We start from the raw sequence: 12,941 nt of genomic DNA, 5'->3' as shown, positions 1-12,941 counted from the left end.
AATCTTATGTCAGTTTTATATCAAAATGCAAACAATATGTTTTGACAATATGACAATAATGTGTTTTTCATGCTCTTTAATGTGGTGTGACAAATCGCTGTATTCGCTTCAGTTCAGGCAGCATGTGAATCAGTCATCTTTCTGATTACAATAATGAGACATTAGTTTTATTATATTACTATAGGCCTGCGTTTTTTTTTTTTTTGTTTTTTTTTTTTTTTTTTTTTTTCATGCCTTCTGATGTTTCTTCACTTTTATATCTTGCTATAAACTTGAAATAAAGAGGAAAAAACACATTTATAAATTCTATTTTGTGATAAAATTGTCCGAATTTGAAAGCTGAGCTGTTAAATTTAAAGCAACAAAGCACAAAATTATTGAGATTACTGGGTGGCTGGTGCACTGCAAAGAGTAAATGGCAGACGTTAAATATGTCCAATCATTTACTGTATTATACCATGAATAAAACCACTTGCAAATAGTCACTTAACATCAGAAAAGGCAACAGTATAACTTACGTTAACGAGTTGGAGACCACTTCAATCTTTAGAATGTGTTATTGATGTTTTTAATTAAATACATGTAAGTATTTGTGACGTTTTTGTGGAGTAGGGCGTGAAACTTTCACAAAGAAAACAGTATAATTTAATGAGTTGACAGTATAATTTAATGAATTTTTGTATAAAACTTTGTTTTATTTTAAAAGTAGCCAAAGCACAAAGCTGATTGCTATTGGTGGGCTGGCGCACTACAAATAACAATTGCAATCGAAGACATGAAATTTTATTTCCAAGCATACTGTCCCCACGAGTTTAACACATGGTATGATTTCTACTAATAATCCCACATATATTTGTAGTGTATTAATAAGGGTTAAATAAGAGAGCTGTCCATTGGGTGTGTGAGCTGATGTTAAGATAAAAAGTAGTTCCTGTTCAGTGTGTTAATAACATAGACTGTAAAAAATATGGACGTAGTGTCCGTGACGTAACCCGTAGGTTTCTGAAGAGCATTTTTGTAGCTCTTAGTGGACGGGAGTCACTGCACGTCACTCCCGGATAATCGAAAATGGGCAAAGAGGCGGGACGTGGGTGGAACTGGTTGCTGAAACCACGCCCGCCTAGTGCGACGGTGGTGACAGCAGCGGCAATCTACCTGTCACTCAAGTGGCCACGCCCTAAATTATGTGGAATTTTAAGGCTTAATATAATTTTAATGGATGAGTTATAAAAAATAAAATAAAATCACCCCAAAATTAGCTAAATAGACCAAAACCACTTTTTGTACCAGGCTGTAAACATTTTTTTCTGCTGTAAAGTTGGGCATTTTAACATGGGGAGTCTATGGGTTTGACTCCCTTTTGCAGCCAGTCGACGAATTGCAGTTTTAGTCACTTCCGTGTTGGCTTCAAGAGGGAGACTGGGAGGTTGCCGCTTGGTTAATAAACATCATATTCTTGATATTAATATGATTGATACTATCTCAAAACATTTTGACTTTATTCTTGTAATTTCAACTTTACTTTCAAAATATTATGACTTTAATCTAATTTTTTATTTGTTTGTTTTTAAATTCTGATTTTTTTTTTTTTTAAATGAAGTTCTGTTTTCCATAAGTGTAGTGGATTACATTTTAATGGTTTCATTAAATTTTAATAATCAAAAGCATCTCTAAATAATTGATTTTATAGAAAATTTAATTTATTTGTTTATTTATTTAAGAAATATTATGTTTTGTTTTTACATTTTGCTGGTAAATAATTTCTGGTTAATTATTGTTCTGGTAAATATTCTTCAAATATAGTGCTTTAATATTAATTTTATTAGTAGTAGCTGTACTATCATTACATTAAGTAATATATTTCAGTCACAGTTTCTTAAAGGTGCTGCGAAGACCTTTGAGTTTCTGTTTGTATTATGATAGGACAATAGTTTTTTGTTTTTGTTTTTTTTTCACAAGAAATGGTCAAATGCTCAAGAAGTAACTCAGAACACGCATGATTCATGTTTACATTTTTGCGGCTTAATATTAACAGACACTATATGATGTTTTGATTTAAGTATACTAACTTACATTTGATTTATTCATCTAAAATTTGGCAAATTCCGTGACATTCTGTGTTATACAGTAAATTCCATTTGTATAACTGGAATACACGATTCTGTTACCTTTTTCTGCATTGCGGAAATCATAAAGCCCTGATGCTCAGTTCATTATATCTAGCAGACTGAATAAGTCCTGTAGAGTAAATTAAATTGTATTAATCAAACCTAGGCAAATTCAGTGCCGGTCACAATTATTATTGGCGATTTAAACATTATTGTCCAATGTAAAGGTAAATAGGCTTACCAACTAATGTAAATCACACACTAGGACTGCATCATCCCGCAAAATCACAGTGTACAAGTTCACCCTAAGTGTGTGACAATTTGAAAATGAGAACGCTTTGCCTTAAAAAGTACAGTATGGGAGTTCAGTGAGAGAGGTATTTCTGTAGGATCAAAAATAAAGCAGCCTGCGGCCAGTAAGGATTATTGAAAAGAACACTGAAGTACAGTCAGACAATGGCATATAAATCCTTCATGCCTCTCATTGTCCTTCATTGTCATTTATTGTTCTTTTATGACTTTTTTTCTTTGTCACAGCGATCAGCTCATTAAATCATGTTTCTAAAGAGCATTTCCACATCCTTCCAGCCCCAAACAGCCCAATAACCACATTTTCCTTCCCCTCTCTCTCTCTCTCCCACTCTCGCTGTGCTCTGAGGAAGAGCAGATTGCGGTGAGCGCTGGTGAGAAACATGTTGGCAGGTGGTCAAGGACATGTTTGTGTTTTTTGGAAGGCTGTTCTTAAATTAGCAATCATGAATTAATTAGCTACCAATTATCCACAGGCCCAAACAATTGTGATGAATGCCAAAGTGCTGGCTCCGTTTCCAGGTACTGACCGTGGCAAAATACAGCCCAAAACAAACAGAATAACAGCGCTCCGCACATCTACACAGAGCAATTCAGTGTGGGGCGGAAAATCGCTTCTCAGCTGGCTTCAAACCCTCGTTGTGGCATGTCTTGACGAGCTGCTCATTTTTTTAGTCAAATCATATTACTGGAATTTTTTTTGCATCGTTTTTTTTTTTTTTTTTTTTTTTTTTCTTAAATTAGTTAAATTAGTTTTATGTTGTCATTCCTGTTATGGAAGAGCTATGCAAAATGAAAAAAGTTTTTTTCTTTTTTTTTTTAATCAAACATTTGAATAAGTTTAAATTAACTGGAAAAAAAATTACTAATCAAAATCATTGAAATTCATAGACATATTTTATTTAAATGAATAGTACTTCAAAGTTTACCTTCATGCCATTTCAAAATGATATGACTTTCATTGTATGGACTAAAAAAATCTCAACATATCATCTTTTGTGTTGCACAGTAGAAAAAAGTCAACTCTGTGGGGAGTTAATATGTTAGAATATTATGTGCAAAGAGAACAGTATGTCAGATTTTTTTTTTTCCTTCTCCTCTAGCGTTTCCCACACTGTCGGTTCTTTCAGTTAAAGGACAGTGAGAACAGAGAGGGAGGGAGAGAGAGAGAGGTCTTTTTGCCATCTCGTAACTGTCTTGTTTTTCTGTTATTGATTGTTTTTGTCTGGCGTATTGACTGCTTTGCAAGGGCAGCCTGAGTGTAATAGGAAAATTACAACCCTCTTTTGTCCTTTGACTAATATGGCACATAGATGCCGCTCTGCCCTTCTGCACATCTGATGCTGCTCACTATGGATGGAGCTTCTGCCTTGACAGTCTGAGAAAGAGCAATCTAGAACTGAAGAGGCCAGATGTGTTTGCTCACTTTTGGTTGTAATAGGCCCAACATAATACTGAGTTTGTAAAGATGGGAAAAAAAGTTTTTTATTAGTATGTTTCATTCAGTTCTGAAAAGTACAGTATTGATAAGCAGTTCCATGCAGTGGCAAGGCCAAAAAAGTTTTTATTGGTGTGTTTCATTCAGTTCTGAAAAGTACAATATTGATAAGCAGTTCCGTGCAGTGGCAAGGCCAAAAAAAGTGGCTGGATCTTGTGAAATAAGATGGATATTATTCTGTGCAACTTTTTCCAATGATATTATTTATAATTTTATGAGTGTGGGTTTTTGAATAAGTCAAATTTTAAGCATTATTTATCGAGTTTCTAGTAGCTCCCTATTTTGGGTTTACACAACATTGCATTTGTGACCCTTGACCACAAAACCAGTCTTATGTTGCACGGGTGTTTTTGTAGCAATAGCCAAACATACATTGGATGGGTCAAATTTCTTGATTTTTCTTTTATGGCAGAAATCTGCAGGATATTAAGTAAAGATCATGTTCCATGATGTTTTGTAAATTTCCTACCATAATTATATCAAAATTTTTGACTAGTAATATGCATTGCTATGAACTTCATTTGGACAAGTTTAAAAGCGATTTTCTCAATATTTAGATTTTTTTGCACCCTTAGATTCCAGATTTTCAAATAGTTGTATCTCGGTCAAATATACACTTATGACTGGTTTTGTGGTCCAGGGTCACATTTACGTTTTTCACGTACAGCCAACCATAGTCAAACGATCCCCATTCACATGGGTCTGTGAAAATGACTTAAAATGCTGTCGTATGCATGGCAGGCCAGTGGCAATGTCACTTTGTAAAGAAACACCATGCGAGCATTTAAGTAAGTGTGTGATGTCACTGTTTCCACAAATTTGTGTTTTTTATAGTTTACACAAATACAGTAATGGTATAGTTTTCAAAAACTGCATTTTTAGGCCCTCAAAATACTGTTGTTGTGTAAATGAAAGGCCAAAATGCATAACAGTGTCCTGTTTTTAGTTTAAAATGGTATCATGTAAACGGCTCATTAGATATGACCAAAATCATCTCATTTTCAGCCAAAATCTTTACCACAGTTTAAGTCATTTTCATCCACAGAAAGGAACAACATCATGAAACATTAACTCTGGCCAAATTCAGAGACGTAAAGGCATTAGACTTTTCAGACTTTTCCAAACTTTTCACCGTTTGACAACTGATGTTTTCATTATTTATCAAAAACTATTTTCACTCTGATTTAAAACAAAACCAAAAAATAAAATTAGTGTGACAGCATCAAACTTCCCTCAAAACTGAGGCAAAACCACACGATTTAGACACCTTATTTGTAGTGTATTGCAAGAAATAAAGTCAGAAATGCTAGATAAAAACAAAATTGTGCTTTTTTTTTTCTCACAGCTGCAAGCTTATGTCTCGCAATTCTTACTTTTTCTTGGAAATTTTGACATTTTCTCAAAGTTGCATGATATAAACTCACCATTGCCAGTTCTAAAGTCAGAAACTGCAAGATATGAACTCACAATTCTGACTTTCTTCTCAGAACTGCATGTTATAAACAATTGAGACTCACAATTGCAACTTTTTTTCTTACAAATGTGAGCGTGTATCTTGTAATTCTTACTTTTTCTCAGAAATTTTGACATTTTCTCAGAATTGTATAAACTTGCAATTTCAAGTTATAAAGTCCAAGTTTAAGGGGGGAACATGTTCTCATAACTGCAAGTTCAATTCTCAGTAAAGTTCAATGTCAATTCTGACTTAATAACTTGCAGCTGTGTGTTATAAAGACAGAATTGCAAGATACAAACTAAAAAAAAAGGAATTGTGAGTTTACACTACCAGTCAAAAGTTTTTGAACAGTGAGATGTTTAATGTTTTTTAAAGAATTCTCTTCTGCTCACCAAACCTGCATTTATTTGATCCAAAAGACAGCAAAAGCAGTAATATTGTGAATATTTTTACTATTTAAAATAACTGTTTTCTAGTTGAATATGTTTTAAAATGTAATTTATTCATGTCATCAAAGCTAAATTTTCAGCATCATTACTCCAGTCACATGATCTTTCAGAAATCATTCTAATATGCTTATATGCTGTTCAAGAAACATTATTATTATTATTATTATTATTATTATTATTATTATTATTATTATTATCCAAAGACCAGCATTTATCTGAAATAAAAAGCATTTGTAACATAATTTCATAGTTTACATTACATAGTTTGTAACAAAGTTTCTAATTCAGATAAATGCTGTTCTTCTAAATTTTCTATTCATCAAAGAAACCTGAAAAAATATATACTCTGCAGTTTTCAACATAATAATAATAATAATAATAATAACGTTTTTTGAGCAGCAAATCAGAATAAATCAGATTTCTAAAGGATCATGTGACTGGAGTAATGATGGTAAAAATTCAACTTTGATATCAGAGGAATAAATTACATTTTAAAATATATTCAAACAGAAAACAGTTACTTTAAATAGTAAAAATATTTCAAAATCGCACTGTTTTTGCTGTGGTTTGGGTCAAATAAATGCAGGCTTGGTGAGCAGAAGAGACTTCTTTAAAAAAAAAAAAAAAAAAAAACATTAAAAATCTTACTGCTCAATAATTTTTACTGGTATATATCTCGCAACTCTGTCTTTATTTCTCAGAGCTGCAAGTTTGTTTCCCAGAATTCTGAGTATATATACCACAATTCTGAGCAATTCAGTCGGAATTGTGAGATAATGATAAAGTTGCAATTGCCTTTTTTAAATTGTATTCACTGGCAGAAACAGGCTTTCATATGAGAACCATTTGAGGCACAAAATAAAATTATGTATTTGTAACAATACATTTTGCAAATTTTGGATGTGGTTATTTAGCATTTTTGTTTTATGCCTAGACCATAAATATATTCTGGCTGCATAAATATATTCTGGGTAGACCAGTCGTCATTCTGTTCAGTGGTGGTCTGTTCACAGCTTTGTCTGTTTTACCTGATATATAATGTATTAATTATGATGTTGCTAGCTTAGCAACATTTACTAACATCAGGTCCTAAGTGAAGTCATACTTTAGCAGCACAAATTCCTGCCTATGTAGAGTGCTTGAGTTCAGTCACTTATGAGGTTCATTTGTGGTCAGGCACTTGTGGTCACCGTCAGTTGGTTTCCAGACCCCAAACGTAACCTAACCAAGTGCTGCTGTACTATCTGTTTGTTTTAGGTGATGGTGTTTGTACATGCCCGCAACTCCACCGTCCGCACTGCCATGAGTCTGATCGAGATGGCCAAGAACCGAGGAGAGCTGTCGTTCTTTCAGGTCGACCAGGGTCCAGACTACGGCCAGTGTGAGAAACAGGTAAGTGCTACTTGCGGTACATATCAGAGTACGGTTTCACATCATGCTTTCCGAGCCCATTTTCACCATTATAGTTTGGCACAGGGGTCCGTTTAAAGATCCGCGTTTTTATTTTTTCTGGACAGTCGTTGCCTCGGGCCTGAGGATAAATAGAATAATCTTTTCAGCGGTCGCTTTCCTGCGTATTTTCCACTCATCATAGACAACCTTCGTAGCACTTCTGCTTAAGACAAAGAAATTCAGAGCGGGCTCTTCTCAGCCGGCCTCGGACGCAGCCAAACAAAGCGGTGTTATTTATGAGCAGTTATTCACCGGCTCTGCAGGAGAGAAAAGTGAGAGAAATTGAGGTCAGTCACCTATGCTAGCAGCGGCGCTTTCTGAGAGAATGGTAAACACAGGCGGGAGACGTACCTGTGAGGGCCGAACGGGTGCAGACGCTTTGAAATGAAACCTGAAGGCGATGCAGCACTAAACTTTTGGATGCTGCCCTATTAGCTGGAGTGGGTGTGCAATTAGAGCCCCCGCAGAGGCTGACATTCAAACGCCGCTCGAGTGTGCCGTCCAGCTGCTGTGTTTGAAGATGCACTTAGACGCACTAGACGAGACCAGAGCCCATTCATATGCGCTTTACGTTTTGTCAGAGGAATTGCGCCGCACTTTAATACTTGGAAAATGTTTTTAAAGGTTCCAGCGAGCCCACTTGTGATGTCAATCAAGGTTTCGTGCACCAACAAAAGGCATCATTTTGATTCAAATTTCAGATTTTACACCCTTTCTCTGACCCTTAGGACCTGAAAGCCATATTGAATGTTTTTTTTTTTTTTTTTTTTGGATGAAAAGAAGGGCTTAACATACTAGTAAAAAGGTAATAGATTTATAATGCGTTTATTTTATACTAGGTATAGTTCAAGTCTATTAGCATATTTACTGACATCGCTCCATAAAAATTGTAATTAAACTTTATTTGGAGCACTACTTTGTGCACATTTCTAAATATTAAGCCTAAAATATGTTTTAATGTCACTAGTGATGAGGATTGTATGATCTTTAAATAAAATCGGTCTTTAATTGCAAAATATTTAAAGTGTACCTCAAGGTTATTCTTCGTAAACGAAAACTAAAACTAAGATGAAAACGATTGATCAAAATAAATGAAAAACTAAAATGAAACGAAACTAACAACAGTTATTGAAAAATAAAACTGGAATAAAATAATAATTATCAAAAATCAATAAAAAATCGTTTTCGTAATAATTCTCACCAATCTCAGCATGCTTTAATTTTGCCACTAGACGTTTGCTTCACTAAGGTTAAATTAAGTTGTTCTTTGGCCTGCGCTCTGGAAGTGATCTGTTAATTCTGCTAAACTTTAATTACTAAAACTAAAACTGAAACTAAACAATTAAAAAAAAAATTAAATAGAAATGTGTTCACAAAATAAAAACGAAACTAAAACTAACAAAATTATTAATGAAACTAATACAAACGAAACTAAAGTTTGTTGCAAATTTGAAAACTATATTAGAATAAAACGAATTTAAAAATGTAAAACTATAATAACCTTGGTGTACCTAAAGTAAACTCGTAATAGTTCCACTTTAGCACGATCAGATATACTTAAGTATATCTTTAGTTGGACTTCAGCACTACTTCAGCACAATTAAAGTGCATTACGTGCAAAATTAGTTGGTCCAGTTTAGCAGATTTTAAATATACTGGTTTAGTAAAGTACAGTTGCAGTGTATTTTTATTTTTATTTTAAGTACATAATATGTAAATTGTGTTGTGGTGTACTTAGCATGAAAGAAATGTATTTTGAATACATTTTAGTATATTTATTTTTTACTAGGGTATATTCAGATATGATTCATGTGATTGGAAATATTTAATGTACATGTCAATTTTTCTTAAGATAAAATCTCAACTAATGCTGTAAATTAAACAGTAAACTTTATAATACTGAAGTTTTGATTGCTATATATATATAGTATAGTATATATGTAGAAATAAATATTAAATGTATATATAAGGGGTGTGACAAGACACTTATCCCACGAGACGAGATTTTTAAACTTTTCTCAAGATATCCTCTATGATGAAATATATAGGGAAAATAGTCTTTTGTTCAACTGAAAAAGATAAAATGCAAATAAAATGTAGGTGCATTTTGAGCTTTATGAAATAAAACTTCCATTTTAATGAATTATATGCAGTAATAAACAACATTTAAACAAGAGTTTCATGATTCTGGACAAATTGAGAATCCCAGTTGATTGTAATAAATTGGAGACCATGATTCTCTCACGATTCTGAAGACAAAAGATTAGAAAACTATTTAAAATAACGTAATTTACTAGTGGTTTTGGCAAACTGTTTATTGCTCAAGTCTTTTAAAAACATATATTCATTTAAACAAAAAAAAAAACATTCAATGTAGGAGTCTCACTTCAGTAAGAGTCGTTGACTTTCTCCTGAATGAATGATTCAATGACATACTTTTTTTTAAATGGGCAGTTGTCGCCACCTCCTGGCGAAAGAGGATAAGCGTTACAATACACACAAAGTGTTAAGATACTTTTGTTTTGATCGCTACAGTAAACCGTAAGAGTTTATACCAAAACAAAAGTAAGAGTTTATACCCAACTTTTATCCCAGTACTTCTATTATTTAATTGTTTGTAACATAGAAATAATGATTATGATGTGGTTGAAAAGACTGTTTGTGTTGCTCTTTCTGCGTTCGCATTTACCCCGACCCTCTGAACATGGGCACCGACAAAACGTGCTTCTCACGCTCCACTGACACTCGCGATGTGAAACAGCAGAGTTGTATACAATCTAGGGCTATGGATTGAAAAAAAGTTGTTAATAACAGATTTCTGTAATTAATTGTGACTGATCACACCTAACATCAAAATTTGTGATCCTAAAATATTTTCAAATTGAATTTTCAAATTAATTTAGAAACAACATAAAGTTTCTACGTAAACAACAATTCCCACTATTGACTATTTGCTTATTAGCCTGCCTATTAATCACATGTTAGCTTTTTATTGTTATTTATGCAGCGCATATTCTCCTACCCAATACCTAAACAAAGCAGCAGTAAATTAGAAGTTTATTGAGGCAAAAGTCGTAGTTAATGGTTTGTTAATGGCAAGAATTGCACCTTAAAATAAAGCGTGACCTTTATTTCTTCTCAAAAGTAACAAAGCATAGCTGGCGCACTCGAAATAATGTTCAATAAAGCTTTTTTTGTTTTGTTTTTTTTATACTGAACTGAAAACCGCATTGACTTGTCTCCAGAGTTTCAATAATTAATTCTGCTATTTCCCAGTTTATTGGTTTAACACAATTTGTATTGTATAAAGAGCTATAGAAATGAAGGTGTCTAGACTAAAAGATCAATCTTGAGATTTAATAACCAATATCAGTCCATTACAAAGACGATTGTTTTAAATTGGGAAATCAGTATTTCAGCCCAGCCCTAATGCTAATGAGTTTGTGGTTTTAATTTCATAACCATGCATATTTCTCAGTCATTTGTGCTGCTGTTTTCCCCTTTAATAGCTAGATGAGCAAGATTTTCTGATTGTCACCATGTTATTGTGCTGTAAGCAGCGGTGATGTTCACACAGGTCCAGTGGTTAGGACCGACAGCAGGAGGGATATTGGTTCCACCTGCCTGGTGTTGACTGTGTCCAGGTTTCATTAGCTACACACTGGTGCTAGAAGAGCGTCAGGCCTCTGAAGAGAGGCCTGTGATAGATTTGACTGATCCAAACCTGTGCAGACAAACAGATGGATCAATAAACAGCTGGACTCGACCCACTGCTTCATCACCTCAGGTTCAGACTGCATGCTGGAAACGCAGGACCTGATGCATGCATGTGTGTGTCTGTATAGAGAACTTAGCTTCATGACTTAAACCCAAGAACGACAAGTGCGTTGCTTATGCATGAAATCTATCAGGCTGCTGTGGTTAACCATCTGCTAGCGGTGGGCGGTATGACCAAAATCTTATATCACGGTGTGAGTAATTTTATATATTTTATATGGTAACCGTATATATATAACACACAAAACGCAGAATGTTTTATAACACAACCATAATAATCAAGTGAATTAAATACTTTACAAATGAAACTCATTTGATTATTTTCTTTCTTGGTACAACTTCAAAAACAGCTTCTAATAATGTAACACTCAAGACTGTACTACATTTGTTCTCTATTCTATATTAATTCTCCAAGTTATGACATCTACAACAGATGAGAGCGTTGCCACATGAAATAACTAAGTACCTCAAATTTAAATTAAATAAAGCTTCCTGCAATGGAAGTGCTTCTCTGTGTAGTTCATAGTAGTGTTGTCATAATGACTTGAAAATATTGATGTAAAATACCATTTTCAGTGCCACAGGGAAAAATTGGCGTCCATAAATTGGCATCCATAATTGGCCTGTTACTAGGGCTGCATGATTTGGGAAAAAATTAATTTTTTAAATAAATGTTTGTGCCTCCAAAGCATCTGAGCTTTCTATGGTGGAAAACTGATCAAAGTCTTTTTATTTTTAGGCATCAGGTTTATCAATGCTTCTGTGAAATATTTGGTGCATTTCCAAGTGCATTATGAGCGATGCAAACTCACAACACTTGCAGAGATGAAGATTGTGTAAAGCAGCATTCACTGTGAACCATGCTGTTCCAAGACACTGAAATCACTCTTATCATGAGCTGCTCACGTGCCAGTGAACACAATACTGCGCTTCACACTGATTTTTTTATTTATTTTTATTTTAATAGTTATTTTTAATAATCATTCTGATTCTATTAGAATGGCAAAGTCCACACCACAAATATAGCTGCAAGCAGCGATTACTAGGGTTCAAGCGCTTAAGGCATTTAAGCACATAAGGAAAAAGACATTGCATATTATTTAGCAAGCCTGTAACCACCTAAATCACTGATTAAAAAGCATTTTTGGCAAATCCAGGTAATTTAGCAACTGCTATAACAGTTAATGATTTCTATAGCGCCACCTGTGGTCCAATCTCCTTAAAACTTTGCATGCTTGTTTAGAATCACCTGTTGCATGTACTCACCAGGTTTTCTTTTAGGCTTTGTAGGATTTAGGGTAAATTTTGGATAGGTCTCTTTTCTAAACAACCCCATTATAGCTTTCTAAGGGGAAAATTTCAATACTTTTTTTTGATAATGATTAACCTAAAGAGTCTAGAGAGTTGTACTGCAGTGTTTTTTCCAGATTGAGTGGAAAACATAAGGACTAGTTTGCAAAAGTAGGTTTTCTATATCTACTCAATCATTTAACAAATGATTTGTTTGACAGCAGTGGTTCTAGAAGCAAAGTTATCCGGAATGAAGAGTTCTATCATATGATATAAATATAGATATTGCGTGTATTTAAAAAATGCCTTGCAAAATGCATTATCGCTTCCCAGTGGCTGATTTCTTTCAAATTTCTCACAGACATTTTGGGCCATGAGTCAAATAGGCCCATTGAGTATCATTCCGATCGGCCTCAGTTAACCTTGTCTAATGGGTGTTTGAACTTGGGCCAGTGGCGGACATGTTTTTTTTTTTTTTTCTTTGTTTTTTTTTTTTTGAGATATGCCAATCTCCTTATTGACATTTGTGGCACTTTGGACCAAGACCATGCACAGCGATTTCCATGTTGATAGGACAAATGGTTGCATAGTTATAGCCATTT

At 34.1% G+C, this 12,941-nt stretch overlaps 1 protein-coding gene across 1 annotated transcript in view; it reads left to right on the top strand.

The window, feature by feature from the left end:
* The window catches only part of ascc3 (activating signal cointegrator 1 complex subunit 3), a 240,812-nt gene that overhangs the window by 147,449 nt on the left and 80,422 nt on the right, over positions 1–12,941 (top strand). The window contains exon 14 of the mRNA XM_051130609.1: positions 7,078–7,212. Within this exon, the coding sequence (XP_050986566.1) occupies positions 7,078–7,212 (135 nt within the window). The remainder of the gene's footprint in view (positions 1–7,077; positions 7,213–12,941) is intronic.

Source organism: Labeo rohita, chromosome 16, assembly GCF_022985175.1.
Source record: "Labeo rohita strain BAU-BD-2019 chromosome 16, IGBB_LRoh.1.0, whole genome shotgun sequence".
Lineage (NCBI taxonomy): Eukaryota > Metazoa > Chordata > Actinopteri > Cypriniformes > Cyprinidae > Labeo > Labeo rohita.
Note: the sequence above shows the minus strand (reverse complement) of the source record. Positions and strands in the feature narration are given on the sequence as shown.